At 47.8% G+C, this 21,960-nt stretch overlaps 1 protein-coding gene across 3 annotated transcripts; it reads right to left on the bottom strand.

Annotated features, from left to right (window-relative positions):
• Window positions 1-544: 544 nt before the first annotated feature.
• LOC144138064 (uncharacterized) lies at window positions 545-21,220 on the bottom strand. Of its 3 annotated transcripts, XM_077670139.1 has the most exons (5): window positions 21,004-21,218; window positions 6,735-7,449; window positions 4,863-6,653; window positions 3,389-3,864; window positions 545-683 (listed from the first exon to the last, which is right to left on the bottom strand). In XM_077670139.1, the coding sequence occupies exons 1-4, from the start codon at window positions 21,085-21,087 to the stop codon at window positions 3,392-3,394; spliced, it is 3,063 nt and encodes a 1,020-aa protein (XP_077526265.1). In that variant the 5' UTR covers window positions 21,088-21,218; the 3' UTR covers window positions 545-683; window positions 3,389-3,391. The 3 variants fall into 3 exon arrangements, with proteins under 3 accessions (XP_077526265.1, XP_077526266.1, XP_077526264.1); XM_077670140.1 differs by having other exon boundaries at window positions 3,389-3,585; window positions 4,863-7,449; window positions 21,004-21,220; XM_077670138.1 differs by having other exon boundaries at window positions 4,863-7,449; window positions 21,004-21,219.
• Between the last annotated feature and the right edge of the window lie 740 nt (window positions 21,221-21,960).

The raw sequence follows: 21,960 nt of genomic DNA, 5'->3' as shown, positions 1-21,960 counted from the left end.
TCAATTAGCACCCACGTCCACTTATTGGAAACAACTGCCATCCGCTGACGGTATGCGTGATTGTTCCCCGTATACATGTGCCCTCTGCCTAAAGAAAATAGTACCACTTACTTCTTGGCTCTTTTGATAGCATTCAATTACATTTGTGGCGCAAGAAAGGTATTCCTACTCCATTCCCAGCTCAACAACAGTATAGTATGCTGAGTTACGAGTAAACTGCTGTTGAGATATAGTGTGACCTCTTGCAAATGGAAGGTAGCGAAGTTTTGCAATTTCGTGCCGTTTACGTTTGTATTTAGAGCAGTGTGAAAAGTAAAGACTGAAAGTGCAATCTCTATCGCGGTTGGCACGAAGCGAAGGTCGCGTGCATAAGCCATCGCTGTGCACGTGGAGTGAGGAGATGCACCTAGGGATAGCGAAATCTGTCTCGCATTTATTCTCTCCGACAATCTCGCGGTTCGCTCGGCTCCCCCGTGCGGATGACTGGAAGAGGGAGACACTAGCGGCTTCGTCCCGTTCGCCCGTGATCCGCTTTGAGTAGAAAGCGGAGAGAGGGAGAGGAGAAAAACACGTGCAGAACGCTGGAATAAATAGAAGATCGCGCGTCTCGGCTGCTGGGATTCCTTGACGTCTACTAGACCCGGACAACGGTGAGGTGGGACGGTGGACTTGTCCATGAGCTCCTGCGGAAAAAGCAGATGAGAATCAGGAGATGCATGGTAGCTGTCAGTCTCTTCTGGCCTAGAGCAAGCATGCCAAAAGAGATAGAGGCAGAGAATCAATAGATAAACAGGCAAATTTCGAACATTAACTCCCCGGAAACAAAGCCAAGAGGCTACGATGCATGGAGGCCTTGTTTTAAATGACGCCAAGACGGCATGCTTCGTGCGAATTTCAATCACCACCAATTTGTCTTTTAGTACGTGCTGTGTACTCTACCATTGGGATGAAATGTTAGGAACGGCATTTGGATTCATACAGTCAGTTCAATAAAAGTACTCTAGTAACGTTCATCTGATTCATTGTGTGGTTGTTCTGCCTCTTGTGCCCTAATTTAATAATGGGGCAAATGCGGAATTCTGCCCGTGCTAAAAAGATCTGTATATGTGGAACCGCATGGGGGGATTGGACCAATTCTTAATCCTCATCATCAGCATCACCAGCCTATCTACGCCCACTGCAGGGCAAATGCGTCTCCCATTTTTCTCCAATTATCCCTATCCTGTGCTAACTGCGGCCAATTTATTCCCTCACACTTCTTGATCTCGTCTGCCCATCTAACTTTTTGCCGCCCCCTGCCACGCTTGCCTTCTCTAGAGATCCACTCTGACCCTTAATGACCAACATGTCCTTAACACGCGTTTGCTCCCTGACCCACTCCGCTCTCTTCTTCTGCCTTAATGTTACACCTATCATCTTCTGTTCCGTTGCTGGCTCAGTAATCCTCAGTTTAAGTTGAACCCTCTTAGTGAGCCTCCAAGTTTCTGCCCCGTAGGTGAGTGCCGGTAAGATGCAGCTGTCATACACTTTCTTTTTCTGGGACAATGGTAGGCTGTCATTAGTTATCTAAGAATGCCTGCCGAATGCACTCCACACAATTCTTATCCTTCTAAATATCTCTGCGTCCTTGTTGGAATCCGGGGTCACAACTTGGCTCAAGTAGATATATTCGCTTACCACTTCCACGGCCTCGCCACCTATCTCAAATCGACCCACGACAAATTAGCATGACATGCTGCAAGGACATCAGTTAGAGCGGCTACCGAGTATCGTGACTTCCACAGCGACGTTAGTGTGCTAGCCAATTTTCTAAGCCACCTCGTGTGCGGCGTGTATTCTCTCTAGCATGATCTATTTTGATAAGCTCACGCGTCAGCACAATGTACTTATTACTCGTTTATCCCGCGGGCCTTTTACAAGTAGCCTGCACAGTGATAAGAGTCGTCGCAACAAAAAGGCAGCCGGCCCTACCACAGCCCACCTGGTGCACGCGTAAGGAACCCTCAGGTCTCGCGGCAGCGTTTAACAAACACTTCGCCGCCACCCTCGAAGCTCACCGAATGTGCTTTGATTAAGTGTTCAATCAGACTCCGGAATAGTGGAGGGAAGCAGCAGACGCTAAGTATATATCGCGTATAGAAAAAATAGAAAGTAATGAAACTGACCACTTCCGTCTGATATGTATCGCGACCAAGGTCCCGGAACCTCCGTCATCGTTCTATGCGAAACCTGTGGCTGTTAAAGAGGCTCTGATGACTGTAACCGGAATCACTTTTGAGTTCGGGGCAGGCATCTTAATTCTCACCGATGTCGTTCAAGCAGTCCGCTTACTGCAGCTACTTAATCGTAGCCCTATGCTGCCACAGAATGTTCACCAACTTGAGGCATAATTGCTCACAAGATTCCGCTTGAATGGGTTCTACGTGACCTACTGATAGCCCACTCAAAAGCAGACGTAGCAGCCCGGCTAGCAGCCTCCATTCTATTACCGACATCCCCGTTAGAGCTGGATGATGCTACTCTCTTGTTGACGAGAAAGGAACACCTCCGGCGCCGCACACGGACTCTCATCACACCATCTGCTGCCACCCTCTCCCCGTGTCTTACCCGCGCCGAGTAGGTTGCGCTTAGGAGTATTCGGGTGGGGGTGGCCTTAATTCCCGCCATGACCCACCAATGGCCTCACTTCCGAGATTCTTTTCCAAACACGGTTGCCCAGTTTGCCACCGCAGTGATGCAATTTCCTACCTCCACCACTTGCTGTGGTCCTGCCTGGCCTCGCGCCCAACGAGGATGCGACATCTTGCGGCGACGGGCCTCCGCGTAGACGACGCATCCCCATACAGCGCATGGACACATGGGCTTCATAATCGTTACCTTCTAAACTTCATCCGCGAAGCCAACATTTTTATATTCATGTAATCAACTTTCACTACCATTACTTATACCCTCCCCCCCACCTGTGGCAAAACAAAAGATCTTCAAAAGTATTCAACGCACAATTGCACCTAACAAAACGCTTACCTTTTTTTACGTAACCATCGTTTACCAATGATCTTACTCCGCATGGACTCGGAAACAGCGTTGTCTGTCCGATTCCTACTACTTTATGTGGTCCACTGTTCTATTCTAAAATTGGCACTTTGTTTCACCATCCGGGCAGCTGCACCACTCCAGTACCTTCTTTGACACAGTGAAACGTTTTTTGGCAGCTATAATACTTCGCGCCATAACTGTGAGCCCCGGGACGAATCTTCGGGGTTAATGTTGACTTCGCGGACCGGCTACCCCTTGCAGCCATATGCTCCATATAGGAAGCTAAACAATCTCTTCTCCATCCGAAACAACGGTTGCAAACATTGAAGAAATAGGGCCTCACTCCACTTACCCTCTACTTCTTCTTCTTGAGAGTCTGAAGCGGCTGGACACTTGGGTCGACGGTGTACTTGATGGTGGTCGTCGGGCCGTAAGTGATGTACCGCTGCGCGTAGTGCTGAACGGCTTCCGGAATCGCGTGCGAGGTCACCACAGCCGGGGCCGCATGGTGCACCAGGGTGGCTGCACCGGGGGCAGCCACCACAGCACCTGGAACGGCATGGCTGTAGCGCACTCCACCGAGACCATACCCGTAGCCATAGGTGATGAGCTGCCTCAGCTCGGCGGCAGTGGGCACGTGGTGCACAACAGCGGCCTGCCCGGCCACGCCGGTGAGGCCGAGCGCGGCCGAACCTGGGAGGACATTTGTGACCGCCACGTGGGCGGGGTCCTGGTGGAGGAGCACAGCGCCCTGGAGGGCGCCCTGAACGGCAGCGTCGAGGCCGCCGGCATAACGCAGTCCACCGATTCCGTACATGATCGTCTGGCCTGCAGCGGGTACACACAAAGTGTGGTGGAAAAATTTGGTAAGGGGTGGGGGGAATTTTTGGGATGCCACCGGCAGAGTAGCGCCGTGGACGAATGAAATCTGGGCTTGAAGATACATGCAGGTGTTGAGGGTTTGGCCGGTTCGTAGAGCATGCATGGTGCGAAGGAGAATGGCAAAACGGTTGCGGCTTTGGCCAGGTGGTACAGCATGCGGGATAGTGAGGAAAACTGCTGACTTATGATGAGGAAAATAAAGAATGTAAAACGCAGAGAGATACGTGCTGTACTCGTGATTGGATGTTTGCGAATAATATTTGTGCTGTTTACGCGTTAATATATGCATTCGTAAGCACAATCTCGATTAATCATGACAATCCATTTGATTCGTTTGTTTTGACAGTCTTTACACTAAGATATTCGTCTAGGTTTATTTAAATTTGTCTCAAATGTTGTCACCATGTCTGTTTAATTTTTGCATGCTTAGAATACACTTAAGATGGTTTGAAGGCCAACTTTCCCCAGGAGCATATTTTTGTATTAGCAGAGGTAAACCAGTAAGGTTTAGTAAACGAAATGAGTCATCTCATTGGGGGGCTCCACGAACTGTCCACTGGAGTACCTAACGTTCAGTCTTTTGAACTTTAGTAAAGGTATTTCGTCTTGATTGTAGTTCAATTTTCCTTAAATAACGAATACTATCTAAACGTTGATGAGCACCCTTCTGGTCAAAACTGGGCGGGTAGGGCAGTAGATATCAAGACGTTATCCACTAGTTGCATTCACTGTGTTGTGGATGTATAGTTTACCCTACATAGTGTGAAGTACTTTGCGCACAACTCTAGCGGCATTGGGTGACCATGAGCATTCACTTATCCAGCTGTTCGCCGTTTCGCCAATGAGGCTTAAACTTGCAAAGCCAACGAGTGCCCTCTGGACGCAACGATAGTAATATCTTTAGCGGTAGGTGCCTAAAGCTACAGGGCTGCATTCATGCTCACCTGGGGTGACGGCTACACCACCGGCCGGATGGCCAACGACAGCGTGATAGGCTGGGCCATGCACGACAGCTCCAGGAATCTGGTGCACGACTGCCGATCCTGGGGCGGTAACCGTAGAGGTCTTGTATGTAGTAACGGCAGCTCCAGTCACTGGAGCGACGTAAACACCAGGCTGCTGGACGAATGTCGCTCCCTGGCCGCCAGCAACAAAACCGCCAGTGGCGACGCCGGGCTGTTGAACAACACGCACGGAAGGTTGCTGGAAGGTAGTGGTTTTGTAGGTGGTCACGCCTGGAACCTGCTGGACAACTGCAGAACCAGGAGTGGTGAAGGTCTTGACGCCAGTCAGGGTGTAACCCGGCTGCTGGAGCAGAGCGGCAGCACCAGGGGCATTGAGAGTTGCAGTTCTGTACGTGGTGACAGTACCGCCAGCTACTCCGGGCTGCTGGAGGACCTGGACGCCAGGCTGCTGCACGGCAGCAGTCCTGTATGTGGTGGTCACACCTGGCTGCTGCACAACGGTGGCAGTTGGTGCAGTGAGGGTGGCGGTCCTGTAAGTGGTCACAACTCCAGGGCGCTGGACGACAGTGGCCGTGGGTGGGCCAGTGAGGGTTGTGGTCCTGTAGGTTGTCACACCGGGAACCTGCTGGACAACAGCGGATCCTGGGGTAGTGACTGTCTTGACGCCGGTGAGGGCGAGACCGGGTTGCTGGACAAGGGTCGCACCAGGTGCGGTGAGAGTAGCGGTCCTGTAGGTGGTGACCGCTTGTCCAGGAATGGCGTGCACGACAGCACTGCCTGGAGTGGAGACAGTCTTGTAAGTGGTAACAGCGGCGCCAGGTGTAGCCAGAGCAACTCCAGGAGCGTGATGAATGACCGTGCCATCATGGCCATGCAGGAAGCCAAGATCACCATGAAGTACGGCACCGGGATGGTACAGGGCGCCGTAGCGAATGCCACCCAAGCCATAGCCATAGCCAAAGTTAATGGGCCTAGTGTGGTACTGGACATGAGGCACACCAATAGTACGGACGCCGTATCCGAGCCCGTAGATGTATCCCGGAGTATGATGCACAAGCGCAGCCCCTGGCTGGTGAAGGGTGGCTTGGCCGTAAGTCAGGCCGTAGCCAAGGCCATAGCCTAGGGATCCTGGGTGGACGGTGGTGACAGCGGAGCCTGGCTGGTAGGCAACTGTGTTGACACCGTACGTCGTTCCTGGCTTGTAGGTGGTGACAGCAGAGCCTGGCTGGTAGGTGACAGTGTTGACGTTGTAAGCCGTTCCTGGCTTGTAGCTGGTAACAGCAGAGCCTGGCTGGTAGGTGACAGTGTTGACGTTGTAAGCTGTTCCTGGCTTGTAGCTGGTGACGGTAGATCCGGGCTGGTAAGTGACAGTGCCGACTCCGTAGGCTGTACCAGGCCTAACAGCGGTGACAGCCGAGCCTGGCTGGTAGGTGAGGGTGTTGACGTTGTAGGCAGTGCCTGGGCGGTAGCTGGTCACAGTAGAGCCTGGCTGGTAGGTGACAGTGCCGACTCCGTAGGCTTGTCCTGGCTTGACAGTGGTGACGGCGGACCCCGGCTGGTAGGTCACAGAGTGCAGGCCGTAGGCCGCTCCAGGCTTGTAGGTAGTCACAGCAGATCCGGGCTGGTAGGTGACGGCTCCGTAGCCGTAAGCAGCTCCGGGCCGCACAGTGGTGACAGCGCCACCCGGCTGGTAAGCCAGGGCCCCGTAGCCGTAAGCGGCTCCAGGGTGCACCGTGGTCACGGCGTGGCCTGGCTGGTGGACGAGCAGGCCTGCGCCATAATGCGCACCGCCAAGTCCGTAACCGAAGCCATAGACTCCGCCCGGCCGGACAAGCGTGACGCCATAAGTACCTCCGAGCCCGTAGGCGCCCTGGGTGGTGTAGACTGCTCCAGGGATGTGGCTGACGGCCACGCTTCCGGGCTGCACCACGCGATGCTGGGTGACAGCGATGCCGGGCACCTGGCTAACCGTGATGCCGGGCTGGACCACGCGCTGCTGGGTCACCGTGACGGCAGGCTGCTGCTGTGTCACGGTTACAGCAGGCTGGACGACGCGCTGCTGAGTGATGGCGATTCCAGGCTGCTGCTGAGTCACGGCCACAACAGGCTGGACAACCCGCTGCTGAGTAACGGTCACGGCGGGCCGCTGCTGCGTGATCGTGACACCCGGCTGCACGAAACGCTGCTGAGTAACGGTCACGGCAGGCCGCTGCTGCGTGATCGTGACACCCGGCTGCACGAAACGCTGCTGAGTAACGGTCACGGCGGGCCGCTGCTGCGTGATCGCGACACCCGGCTGCACCACGCGCTGCTGCGTCACAGTGATGGCGGGCTGGGAGACGCTGACGCCGTGGGTGTCGGTTATTGGAGGTCCACTCACGGTGTTTCCGTGGATACCACGAGCCACGGTCGGCACACCGGCGGGGATCACCCCACCGCTCTGGTGGTACTGGATGGCTCCGGGTCCACGGGCCACGTAGCCCACGTTGCCGACTTTCGCGATGTCCAGGTGGTGGAGGCCATCTCCCAGCGCGTAAGACGCCAGGCCCAAAAACACGGTGACTACCTGTGAGGGAAAGAGGGAAAGAAGGTTTTGCACTGACGTCTTTCAAAACATAAATACGAATTAAAAAGGTAGCCCTTGGAACATTTGTAAGGTCCCCGCGAGTTGTTTCTTTAACAAGGGCAATTTGTTATGCAACCGAAACAAAAATGCGCGAAACCTAACTTCTGAATGAAGCAGCAGTTGCAAATTACGAGAAAATAAGGCATGTGTGAATGGGGAGGGTTTTAATTGGGAGGATACGGAAGGAGAATAGTACAGCTTGCCCTGAACTCACCAAAACAGGTAAACGGGAATCATTTACAAAAACTGTTGGTGCAGATTGAAAGGAAGCATGATTTACATACGTGAGCAGTGAGGGATGGAAAATGTTAATTAAAAAACGACATCGGCGTCTTTGATATGATCAAGACAAGACAGTCAGCAGAAAAAAGCTACACAGCCTATTCAACATGACGTAAGCGTTAGGGAAGTCAAAGAAGAAATAACATAATAATAGCAACTAGCCTCAGACGAAGTAACATAAATGGTTATTTATGTTATTAACATCAAACTATTGGTTAACATAAATGGTTTTTGTCACAGCGCACTAATGTAGTTGTTCTAAAGCTTTGAAGACACGGCCTTGAGTTTCGCGTGCGGCCACACACCTAACCGGTTGCATTGGTTACTATTATTCTTGCAAGAAAACACATGTCACGGATGCTGTACCTCAGGCGCTAAATCCCCTGAACATCGAAACACTCTATTCCAAATACTTTTTGCATAAAGGATGATGTGCCCGGGGGAAACAAAAGAGCAACACGGTGCACCGACGATTAAGTTTGAGCTACTCATTCTGTTCATTCATAAACATAGAAGTATTAGTGACGATTAGACGCGTATTCAAATCATTAGGGGGGGGGGGTTCTACCTTGCCGAAATCTCTGGCCTAAGGCCTAACCACGTTTTACGCGGGAACGAGCGGTTACCGAGAAGCAACATTTGGTTTCCTCAACGGTACAGAACTGGCCCTTCATGCAAGCGCCACCAACACTATTTCGTCCCAATGCCACAAAGATCTCGCGTTCCGCCTCTGTGGCTTTGAAGTGGAGTCAATGGTTTCATTTGCAACGGGCTGGCTACGAGTCCAGCCCTTTTAAACGATTTGTAAGGCGATAGTTTAATATAGAACTGTTGTAAATGAATTATTCAACACTTTTCTTAAATAGCAGTGGTCCCCTATGCTTCATGTTGCTTTAGGTGCAGTGGGCCTCTTGTCCCCGTATTTAATTTATTCATCTCATTTTTCAGCATGGTTATGTACTGAAGAGGAATCGGGATGTCACTACCGGGCATACCAAGGCCGACGCCGCTGACGTCTACTGGCCGAAAGTATTACAGTGAAACCTCGTTATTCGAACTTCAACAATTCCAATTTATGGATAATTTGCCCTGTATTATTCGGTACGGACAGGTCTACGTAGAAGCCTCTGTGTTAATTCGAACGTGGCGTGCCTCCGCCATGGATAATACGAACTACACTCCACCTCGCCGGCAACTTGAGGTATCTCGCAAGGCCGTAGTAACAGGCGGCTACCTATACCCGAGGCTGGCTTGCCGCCAGAAAGGAGAGAAAAACGGAGAGAGGAGTTCAATCGGGTAAAAGCAATCTCAAACCCCATAGCGGACGTTTTGGAAGAGTGGTTTGCGGACTGCGTAGATGTGGGCACGACTTCAGAGTGTGGGGGCGCACTGACTGGTGCAATTATATCTGAGGTCAGAATCGTAGAACCTGTCGCTGACAGAGACCACAAGAAGGTGGCGGACTAAGCACAAGTGTGGCCATCGCTCGGAAGTATTTCGGGTAAGGTCCCATTTTAGGGACCTTAATTTCAGGTATGCAGTGCTGCCCCCTTCGTAAGTTTTGGAGTGCGCGAAAAGAAGGTCTTCCGCTACCATAGCTCGTTAGAAAAATAAGCTCTAGATTTCTTCTTAAAGCGCAGTAGGCAGGTTTCAATGGTGGCCTTTTTCAAGCACTAAAGTGTTTACATTCTCTACTGCTACGCAATCGCATTGCACGGCTTTTGTGCTTCACTTTCGTTAGTTCAAACTTTCATCAATTGGAACTGAGGTGGCGTACCGTAGGAGTTTCGAATTAACGAGTTTTTACTGTATTTCTAAAACAACACGCGCCCCAAGTACTGCCATGAATTTGGAAGTAAACATCGGCGATTACCGTATAAGTAATGACTCCAGGCAAGATGTCACGGACGTGTGAAGGCCGTTACTCTTGCTACCGCTGGTCGCGTTAAAACGGGACTGCAGTGAAGGACATACACTGGAGGCTAACAGATTAAAAAAGCAGATGCTGCCCTTGAGGCTGCCTGAAACATTGCCAGCAGACGCGGAGGGAAAAACCCGTGAAATCTGTTCATCGTTGCAGCGGGCGACACACTTTCAAATGTAGCTTCGAAAGTGTGACCTAGTGGCACCATCTCGCGACGCCTAGAGGTACTTCAAGTTGCATTTAGCTTTCAGGTGATGGCGCTACCAACGTTTGCGGCAATACAGTTGTGGCGTGACTGCGCATGGGCTCGTAGCTGCGCTGTAACGCCTAGCTCGAAAGCGGGTGAGTGCTTCAGTGTCCCACCTTAGAATGAGAGGGCATATCAAGCTGACAGTACGATCGCAATCTGTCGCACCGTTTAGTCATTGGTGGGTAGACGAAGCATTAAAAACAGGCACAAAAATTTAGTTAGAAAGGGGGCGGGTAGGTCTGTGGCAATGGCTGTTGCGTCTCAGGCAGTAAGGCGTTACATCAGTGGTTTATCCAGAATTTCGATATATATATATATATATATATATATATATATATATATATATATATATATATATATATATATATATATATATATACATATATATTTGGGGGGGGGGGTAAGAGGGGTTTTGGGGGATGTGTACGGAGTTTGGGACATGAGCACCAGGTCGCGGGTGCGGTCCCGGCCATGGCAGCTGGGCTTCTGATGCAGGCGAAAATATAAAGAGCCGTGTTTACAGGTTTTGGCGCAGATTAAAAATATCACCAGGTGGTAGAAATTATTCCTGAGCCCTCCTCGGTCGCGCGCCTGATAGCCAGTGTGTAGCTTCACTACATTAAATGACCCAACTTTAAAGTTTTGACTTGTGTTGCTATAGAATTATGACAGACAACCTATATACTACAATATTTAACGCGGCAAAGATAATGACTGAGCCCAGTAGAAAGCAAGATGGGAGTAGACACTGAATAGTTAGCATATTATTATAACAACATTAAAAGATCAATACGATCACAATATCTGGGGCAGCAAATGCCGCCGTTTTAGCGCGGTAGGTAGAAAAAAATAGAATGTTTATCTAGCACGCTTACTCCCAGCGCTGAATATAAGAAATGCGTATTACCCCGCTACAGAAAGCTCTATGTCCCCGGTACCGCGGAGTTAAAACGCAAACTTTTGTTTATAGTATCAGCACCATTAGAGCGCTAGAGCGCAGCTGGCGAGCCATTATTGAAATCTTGTGACGTTATTCTAACATGAAGCATTCCTTCTTGTAATATATATATATATATATATATATATATATATATATATATCGTGGGTTCGGATCCCACCTGGCGGGCCTTTTTTCTCCACTTTCTTTCTTTCTTTCCAAATTCTTCATCTGTTTCAATGACCTACCACATCCTCCCCTTTGCTTTCCGAGGTCTTCTTGATCGCCAACTCTTATTTCTGCGTTATTTTCAATGAGCCCCTCGTTTCCTATTCTGATTCGCTACATGCATAGCGAGAGCCTCTGTTCTGGCAGTCTTGGTGCCATAGGAAGCTTAAGAGGCTTCAACGCTGGTCGACCACTCTTGACATGCCGTAGACGCTCGAGTCAGGGCCCGGGGGTTAAAAAGAAGGTCCCCTTCACCCCGAGTAGTCCGAGTGGCGCGGGCTACCACCCCCAAGCACAGGAAACAAAAATTCCTAAAACATAAATACCCCAGAAAGTGGAGCGGAAAATCGCCCCGCCGGTAGCGTAGTGGTTATCACACCAGACCGGTATTCTGGAGGTCGTGGGTTCGGATCCCACCTGGCGGGCATTTTTTCTCCACTTTCTTACTTTCCAAATTCTTTATCTGTTTCAATGACCTACCACATCCTCCCCTTTGCTTTCCGAGGTCTTCTTGACTGCCGACTCTTATTTCTGCGTATATATATATATATATATATATATATATATATATATATATATATATATATATATATATATATATATATATATATATATATATATATATATATATATATATATATATCAGAATAGGAAATGAGGGGATCGTTGAAATAAGACAGAAATAAGAATTGGCAGTCAAGACAACCTCGGAAAGCAAAGGGGAGGATGTAGTACGTCAAGATAAAGAATTTGGAAAATAAGAAAGTGGACTTGACGTACTACATCCTCCCCTTTGCTTTCCGAGGTTGTCTTGACTGCGAATTCTTATTTCTGTCCTATATATATATATATATATATATATATATATATATATATATATATATATATATAGAGAGAGAGAGAGAGAGAGAGAGAGACAGACAGAGAAAGTAAAAGTTGTACACAACCAATAAATAAAGGCATCGTTTTATATACTGGGGTAACTGCAAGGCATTTATAAAAAAAACTGGCGGAAACCATTTTAATTCTGAACCTAAATTTCTGAAGTTCGATGGCGTTACATTTCGTGTCAAAACTATTCCGTCAATTATACGCGATTCGAAAACAGCTTGATGGGATAGGAACGGTTAAACATTATTGCTGCTTTACCGGGGCACACGTTTTTAAACACCTCTTTATTTTAACGTGTAGTAAAAGTATGTTGCCGCACGGCGCACTGTCATGGTTGGCCGCATTCGTTTTGACGGGGCGCGTATGACTGGTAGATCTAAAAATTGCGATTTCGACAGTTCTAGGGCGCTTTCAGCAAAATCGTTTCGGGTTAAGATGTCTTAAATGATGCTCTTTCATTCGGGATCAATAAATCACACTCGAGAAAAATCGGTTGCCTGTCCCTTTAGGCGAAGCTGTACGTTAGGCGATAAGTTTTCGTGCCTTTTTTTCTGAGCGAGTGGAAAGGACCTCCGGCGAAGCCAACTTAAACGTGAGTCCAAAGCAGAAAATATCTAACTTTTCTTTCATAAAACCTACCTCAAAAATAATTATGTGGTCATCGACCGATAAGATGACTCAGTCGATATTCCGAGTTTCAATTAACTTGTCGTAATCAATTATTTAGCAATAAAGTTGCAAACGTTGAATATTTCTCGCCTGCTCTAACACATCGGCGTTTACGGGAGGTGTGTGGTGACACAAAACGGCTGTAACGCGTCTCTTGTAGAACTTTCATGACAAAAAGGTACGACAATTGCCTACCAAGACGACTCTACCAATCTACCCAATTTATGTACCTGCCTTAAGTAGTTAGTGCACAGAAAATGTGCCCCATACCTTGGTTCAAAATCCTATGTTACCTCTGTAACGTTTGCTAAATTTAAAAGTTCCGTTTGTCATCTAGCTTCACAGAGAGAAATGACTCAAAATCATTTTCCAAATATTCCTTCTCTCGTTCCTCAATATTCCCCATGTCATGGTTATAGCACCTTAAGAACAATACTTCAGCTATAACTGCGGTGGTAGTGTGCTTACAGCAGTGTTTTTGTTGTCGTTGCTCTGCTGCAGGGGTCACCATCCGGCAGCATTGTGCTGCCCCCGGCACGACGTCATAAGTTTCTTCCTCTCTTTATCCCCTCGTACCATAAGACCGACATGGCAGTTTTGATCTCAATTGTGGCTAGACAGGGACAAAGAAAGATCGCTTCTAATTACCCATGATTTCTATTCGAGTTTCGTATATTACTGTCAATTGCCTTTTTTTTTTCTCTCGTTGCCTCCAAAGAGCACCCCCCCCCCCTTATATTTGCCGTCTGTCCCTTTTCGACTCCGTGAAACTCGGCCCTCCTCTATTTCGCCAGATTTTGAGGTGCATACTTCATCAGAGGGTGAACACATACACATTATCAGCCTATTTTATAATGACTGTTCTTTGGCTGCCCTCTCACGAAGACTTTTCTGCATTTAGCTCTCTTTTTAACGCCTTGCTCAAGAAGTTATAAAGGGAATTTATGTTTTACTTCGTCCATCCTTGCCACATACTAAATTCTTTTTTAGAGTAAACATACATAACGTTAGACTCTGTTAGTCTATGCTAAAATATACCTGCTTCTCTATAGCGCCAATCACCGTGTAACGTTTTCCTTTGACCGATCATTGTCTGTGCAATCAGGCAGCAGTTCGTAGCCGTTGCATTTGGCTATTGGCGTTGGCTGAAGCTTCGACCAATGTGTTTTCAAATATTTTCCCTTTTACATTCAAGTTTGGCAACTGGAACAAATGAAAAATATAAAATGCGGTAAAGGATACATTGAACAGCGCTTCAGGTTGATATCTCACATTGATGCAAAACTCATTTATTGTTCATACCGTGTTTTGGAAGAATTGTGAATTTTGCGCGTATACAATCATGGTCACTGACCAAATCAGAAGGAAAAAATTTGACGTTTCGGAGCCCATACGGGTTCCTTGTTCACAAAGGAGCGGGCAAGAGGCCGTTGTCAATTTATATGCAAGATATGGCGCAATGACTTCATGTAGATTGCAGGCATGTTGCCATCAGTCCGCGGTTGACAGTATGGGGTGTGGTTTGGATGATGAGTGACTCGAGGAAAAGACGGGAGACCGAATTCCTTTCTTTCGCGAATTTCGCGATCTGTGAATTTTGTAAACAAATCACTGGTTTCGCAAGATTATTTTCAGTTAAAAGGTTTTTACAGACTTTCGCCGCGAATAGACGCATATTCAATATTCCCCGCTTTTCTATTTCCCAATATTTTAAATTTATGAGCAACTTTACCACATCTCATGCCTGTAGTGCACTTGACAAGAATTCCCCGCGCTTTCGATTCCTTAACACCGCACACTCGGCACGGAATGCTCCACTAAAACTTCCGCTGTTATAAAGTTACGGTATCATTTCATAATACCAGTAACACTGCCACAGTAAATGGGTTTTACGGCAGTGCTGGTGCAGCTTTAATCCCTTTTTGTCGCAACGGTAAGATCGATGTTGTTTGAATGGGGGGGTTGGGGAGGGAGGGTTAAACGCAAAACAAGGAAACCTGTTACATGCTGCATGGACCACGGTGCGTTGAGAGCGCTAAAAAGTAGTAATGCTGCTGTATGTGGATGTTATAGATTCTGAATGCACTTAGATGGAAAAGACTAGTTCATTGTAAACACTACTTAAGGAGAGCCTCACGCCGTCCACCACCATACGTTACTTCAAGCTTTGGTCCACCTTAACCCTCCAATGGTTATGATCGTCGCACACAATGGCCCAACTTCAAGCTTCAAGAACTAAAGGTTCGGCTTTATAAGGTCAATGTCAATGCTCAAGCTCGGTATTGAAAAAGATCTTCTCGTGGCTACTATATATGGAATTTGTAGCTGGCCAAATGTACTGATTTTTTAAAAATCGGCTAACTTCCCAATTGAGACGCGAAAACCGACGAAACACAGGAGCTGGTGGTCTTCACTGGCTTTATTTTGTGGTTTCTTGGGTTCGCCCCTTTCTTAAGAAAAACACGGTTAAAAAACGAAGCTTTCTCTATGAAAATTGATTTACATCAGTCCTCAATCCACCCTCTAAAGTCCAAACTCCGAACTTCCAAAGCCTGAAGCCAACTTCAACTTTGCCAAAGTCCAAAGCGAACGCGTGTGCAACGAACCTTACTGAGCACCCCGATTGCAATGATGAAGCAATCTGATAGACGCCGGTTTTACAGCGCAAGGAACCCAGGTTCTATTCCGACAGCGGGAAGCGTTTTTAAGCCAAAGCTTTACTACTTTCGTCCAGTGGTTACGTGCAGGATGCGCAAATGACCTTTTGACCGGAGACACACCCCCGGCGACACACCCCTCGAAGCGCATCGTGTGATTCGCCGGGCCCGCTGTTGGCGCATGCGGGCGCCGATAGCGGTCGCCACCGCCGATGCGGCCGAGGCAGCCTCGCATGCATGCAGCGATGGGTCGGTTCGGGCAACGTGACTCGTCTCGCGCCCGGTGAAGAGGAACGGTGCGGCAATACAGCTAAATAAAAGGTTTAACTAAGCGAAACCAAGACTCAACCAGACTAAGCCAAGCTTTTGCTTTTCATGTCCAAGGTTAGCGGAGCTAAGCCGAATCCATTTTTATTCTTGAGGAGTGCACTCCCAGCACCTGCTAGAGGGCTCCTTGCCTCCTCGCCACTTTCACTCGCACTCCTTGGCCTAGAATTTCCCCCTCTCCACTTCGCCCAAAGGAATTTCCTGCTAATGATCCGCACTGAAAGAATGACGCTTAAATAGCTCCGCTGTTATAAAGTGGGGTAAGTTTTGTCCCGTAATTGTGATTTGCGCTACGTAGCGCGATTTCACCGTTTCAGTTACTGGTATTAGGCTATTATTGATTTGCTATAACCCGCAAAAGGAAACCCTCGAGACATCTTCGGCGGTTCACCTGACCACCTACTACGTTGCGGGGATGATTAGCGTCCTTTCGTGTTATCTAACCGCACAATATTTAAATTTGGATAGATTTTGTCGCCAGGATTCCCTTTGTTTTGGCTGTGGCACAATTCATACCCGATAAAGGAGTCCGAATAGTAAAATAAAAATGGCAGTATGTTTCGTGAAACAAGACCGCCTAAAGCCTATAATAGGTGTTGCGATTGCTACACATTGAATTTTTAGATGCTGCCATAAAGGCATGTAATATTGCTCGAAATGTGGCGATAACGTTGAAGGTTGGTCGCGGTGTCGTCGAATGCTGATTGGTTAGCTACATCGCCGCCTGATCACGTCGACACAGTTGTTGAGTTTCGTGAGTGAGAATTTTGAGTTCGCATTTACAAACCATGCAAGCGGTTTGTTTGCTTGTGGTAAGCATACACTACACGACTACCTCGGCCGTCCAACAATGTCCGCTTAGAAGCCCTTTGAAACCCCGTCCTGGTGGCATAAAAACATGTTCGACATGTCGATAAGGTAATCGTCATAGACACCATCTCAAACTTCAAGGTAAGCGCTCGTCAGTAGGCTGGCTGTTTTCAACGCATTGGACAATAAGAAGACGCGTGTGCCTTCTAGCCGAATTTTGTACTGGCGAAATAACTCCGCAAAAATAAAAGCGCAACCTATAACTGTCGTAGTTTGCATAGCTGTAGAGCTAGAAGTAAGCATAGGGAAGGAAGCTGTTGTTGGGAATTATTGGCTTGTTTCGGGGTACCTAGAGCTCGTGAGCTACTGCGAAGATTGTTCCCTTTGAAATTTTTGCAGGCGTTCTAAAACGGCAACTCTAATGTTGAGCCGCTGTCACTGGTAGGCAATCTTCGCCCCACAATTAGATCATGATGGGGACAGCGCAAAACAGAACTCGTACAAGAACGACCACGGGGCGAAGCGCTACTGAAACGTTTGATCCTAAAAACACATACAAATATATGCACACAATCAAAGCCACTGTCATCGCAACTTGTACAATACAATCTACCAGCTTGCAAGTGTGCCGTGACGTTTTTCTAGGTTAGTACACGTGCGGTCTGATCGTATGCAGTGCATTGATAGTTGTTCCCCCGGATTGTGCAAGCTGGTAGATTGTACAGTACAAGTTGTGATGATTGTGGCTTTGATTGTATGTGTATATTTGTATGCGTTTTTGCGATTAAACGTTTCAGTTGCTAGTAACGCTTCGTCACGTGGTCTTTCATGTCCAAGTTTTGTTGTGCGCCGTCCCCATCATGGACGTATACTAACAAGCCCAACTAGCAGTTCTTTCCGCAATTGGAACTGCATTGGAAGTTTTCGAGGTATTGTGCACCAATTTTATTTTAAGGAACCTGTGCTATTTTAAATTGAAGTTCTTAACACATGTCTTCTTGCTTTTTAAAGTGTTAGTTAGCTAAAACGTAAGGTTAGTTCATTAGGTAAAAATAATGACTAAAGATTTGGGCTTTGTTATGTTGATTGTGCACAAACGTTGTAGATGATATTACGCGCCTTTTCCTATCTCTTCCTGGTACAGGTCTAGACTCAAAAGCTATGTCTTGGATTTGGAAGATGTGGGCTTCCTGGTTGTAGAAGCTGGCCCTAATTTATCCGGATCACGATGTTCACTGAAAACAGTAGTATGGACTAGAACATCAAGTCACAAGTTTTTTCTTGGTCCCGTTGTTTGTACATACTTGCTTTCTCAAAGCATTTACTTACCTGATTGCGAGCATTTCCAGCAAAATATTTTACGTGCTACTATCTTAGCTTCCCTCCACAAACGTCCTGTATGGCAAACGCTTATCTTTTCCGAACGCGTTTCTTTATCAAGGCGGGAATGACGCTTATCATGAATGATTGGTACGCCACCCGATCGCCACTCCACACGACCAATTCGCTGCAGCTTGCCAAGCACACTTGAACAGAGGAGGGCATTATATTACCATGATGATTATAATTGTTTTGTGTGGCCAAGGCAGACTAAGGGCAAACAGCGCCAAAAAACACGGTATTTGTAGAAAAAACACGGCAACAAACACGGTTTTTGTTACCACCTTCTCGAACCAGTCCAGGGGTTTTACGGAGTACCAGTATTGAACTGCTTAGCATTGAACTCACGACCCTACATAGCTTAGTGCTGCGGTGAAGTTAACCACCTATGCGACAAAATCAGCAAAATTTTGAGAGCCGGTCGCGTACATGTCTGCCCTGCCTGCAAATGAAAATCTTGGAATTGGAGTTTAGAGCCAAGCAAAAAAAAAAAAAAATCTCCCGCCAACGTTTTTACCCGACTGCATGAAAACGATAGAAAACTGCCATTTGGGAAAACAGGAATCCACAAAAGCTTATGTTCTTCTAAGTGGATTACCGCAGGCGCCCCGTCGTCGGCAAGCGCCTCGACGCCTTATCTTTGAGTGTCATCATCGCCCCAGCTAGGACGTAGCCGCTCATATGGGTAGACGTAGTGGGGTCGCTGCAGCCTTACGCAAGGTTCTCGGCTCGCGATCATGAATTACGGTTATCTGGCCCCGTGTGATCTCCGGATCATGACCTGCCGCTCCCCGCAGTGTTTCGTTTTTTTCCCCGCCGAGGATCAGACTCGTGGACACAAGCGCTATTGCTGGAAGGCGAATGAATGCTTTCGCTTTCCTTCCTCCTCCTAATACATGGAGATAGAGAGAAGTTCACGAAACCCACTACGCGCAATACACGCTCCGAACAATATCTGTTATATCACGTTCTCTAACACTGCTTCTTTTTTCATTGCAGACATAGTGCCGGTGCGCTACAACCTAGTGCCGGTGCGCTACAACCTGATGGCATAATTTTTTAATGTTAGACTGATGGCATCGAGTGTTGCACCAGCCGAACTGTGACCACTCCTAAAGGGCTTCTATTCCGGCAGACTGCAGAAATACCGTATTTACTCGATTCTAAGCAGCCCCTTTTTTCCACGATCGGGGTGCCCAAAGTTAGGGAGGGGGGGCTTAGATTCGACAAAGCTAAATTACCCCCCCCCCCTCCCGCTCACACTTTTTCTTCGCGCCCGTATCTCGACGAGACGGGCACGAGGATCATGTTTGATTTGACAAACATTAGGCACATACAATGAACCCACCGCTTGTATCTGGTATTCAATCGCCCTGTCTACTATTCGAGTCCGCTGCACAGCTTCGGCCACAACTCTCAGTATTTCCCTGCAGATTGTCTTCTGTTCCCTTGAATCGGCTTTCAAATGAAAGCTCCATTAATTACTCGGCCATAACGTCAACTCGGTCCGCTTCCACGCGTATAATCTATCTGGCGATGGTTACTTAGATATGGGGGTGCTTAGGTTCGCATACAAACTATTTTTGGAATTTTTTTCCCCGAAATTAGGGGAGGGTGCTTGCAATCGGGGGGTGCTTATATCGTAAAAATGCGGTAGTACGTAAAACGGCTCGAACACACAAGGACCGAGGAAAATAGAGGACACACCTTCTACCCATTTCCTGGTGAATAAGCAGGTCGTTCATTGCAAATGGACGCATTGTGCCTAATTCATGCTATCCAGGGGCACACAATACAGTGCTTGCGTAAAGTGCGGAAACTTGGTATTTTTAAAAAGGACATTGGAACAACTGCTAAATACACCATAAATACCATACATCCAAATAATGTCAATGTTCCGTTTCAAGTAAGCGTCGTGTATCGTGAATTTTAGAGCCAGCAACAGCGCAGGAAACTTTGTTCAAATAAAAAAGGAACCCGATTATTCACGGCATGTAATTCTAAAAATGGAACACAGATAAACAAAGCAACAAACAGCGAGGCTACCATTCGGTGGAACGTGAAGAAGAACCAGACAAGAAACTGGGCATAACGAATTTACGAAATAGGCTTAAATGAAATCAAAAGGAAAGTCACTGGCACACAATGAAACAAATCGGAGGTGCGTATAGGCAAGATCTCTCTCCAGACATGGGCTTAACTCAGCCGTTGATGATCGCGATGGCGTAGCAGTACTGTCTTTATAAATACCTATTTGAAAACAATAAAATTGTCCAGTAGCCACACTGAACTATCCAGCATATAAAATGCGTTTTTAGCAGAAATGTGTGGCATACATGCGAACTCCTGGAGAAACAATCTTCCCATAGGCTGGGGTATAAGCGTGCCCACACCATGGGTACCGTAATCTGAGTCCTACGTCTTTTTTCATACTTTTCCTCGAAGTAAGGTGGGGCTTGTAGAGATATCTAAATTCTGAAGGTACCGATTTAAGCAGCAGTACTCAGCAGCTCACAGAGAATTATCGCTAATGCTAGGGCAAATTTTTGGGTAAGCTTTGGTACTTGTGCAACTAGTGTTCCGAGTGAGGCTAACTCCATGGATACTACCGTATGATCCGATAAAAAAAAAAACCAGTAGCACAGAAACAACGAAAATAATTATATCTCTAATGACTCAACTCTCTCTTCCTCTATAAACATGATAAATTGAAAGTATGAGTCCCAGCTACCAACAAACAAAGCCTACGGTGGTCCTATAGGCATGAAAAGCACAAGGTTCGGTTACTGAAAAAGTCTTCAGAAGTCTTCCAGCTGCCCGATTCCTCACACTGCTGCATAAAACTTCCAAGAAAAAGTTCGTATTCGGCTCCGAAACTGGCTCACGGGGGTTTAAGTCCTTCAGTCAGACATGGCAGCCCTAAAAAGAATGACAAATTAATGGCGTGTAAGTTTATCGGCCCTGGTTGCGGTCGGACGGCTCTTCTGCACACAATATCCATTCTTGTAGACGACGTAGGTGGCTTAGGCGTCGACGGGGATCAGCACACAAAAGAATAATACCCGCAGAATAGCGACAATACCGGTAGCAAGTAACTAAAGTCGGTCAACGGGAGGATACAGACTGGCTTTGTACTCACAAGGATTCTCATGGTTGCGCCCCCCTTGCGATGCAGCGAGACGGCCGTGCCGTCACGGGCGAACCATCTTTTTATACCGAGCATGAGTTGCAGCCTATATCCTCTCCCATTCCTCGCGCCACCAGACTGCGGGAGGAGGGAAAGGGAAGGAACGGAGAAAGGGGTTGTCCAGTCGGCGAGTTATATAAGAAGTGCTGCCCGAAGCACCAGCCGGCGGCGCGGAGTGGACGAACACTAGTGACACGTTTCGTGTCTGCGCAGACAAAACCGTGCTGTACGATCTCGTCCTCACCCCGCAAGGGCGGAGAAAGGAGAGGGAGAAAGTGTTAGCAAGCAGCGTCACCTATTGCGTTCATTCCTTTCTTTCACTCGAGCATCTCTGAACCCTCCCCTGCCTTGTTCTCGACACTTATACAGCACCTAGTCTCGTCTCAGCTTAGCTAGGCTAGGGTCACCGAACTGGCTGCCTGAAGACCATACACCTCACCAATGCTAGTCCAACACGATGTGTTCTCACCTGAGAGTATAGTCTACTAGCCGATGAAGGCTTACGCTCTTACTACCTTACCCTTTTCGCCAAGTGTGGGATCTGGCCATGTTGTGCGGACAGGATTTCCCGGCAAACGCGCAAATACCTCAAGCAGATCAGAGAGAAAGATACGCTATGGCCGTTACTTCGTCCTCCCCCTCACTCTCATTCTAGCAGTAAAAATGCTTCTCAGCTAAGCTAGTGTCGGCTGGAAGGCCTTTCTCCTGGAAGGTTACCGGACACGTCCGCGTGGCTAAGTATCGCTCATCCTCGCAGTGGTCGGCGGAAAGCGGGAAAGGTCACCTCTTTCTTTCGGGCACGTACGCGGATGCCCCGCACTCGTTCCTCTTGTTCTCTTTACCTTTTTTCACTGCCAATCCTGATTTTCATTTTCCTCCTCTAAGGTGGAGGATGCTCGGCGATCGTCC

This window comes from Haemaphysalis longicornis, unplaced genomic scaffold, assembly GCF_048455015.1.
Source record: "Haemaphysalis longicornis isolate Haplotype H1 unplaced genomic scaffold, Haemaphysalis longicornis Haplotype H1 scaffold_5, whole genome shotgun sequence".
NCBI classification, from domain to species: domain Eukaryota; kingdom Metazoa; phylum Arthropoda; class Arachnida; order Ixodida; family Ixodidae; genus Haemaphysalis; species Haemaphysalis longicornis.
The sequence above is the reverse complement of the archived record's forward strand: the minus strand, read 5'-3'. Positions and strand labels throughout refer to the sequence as shown.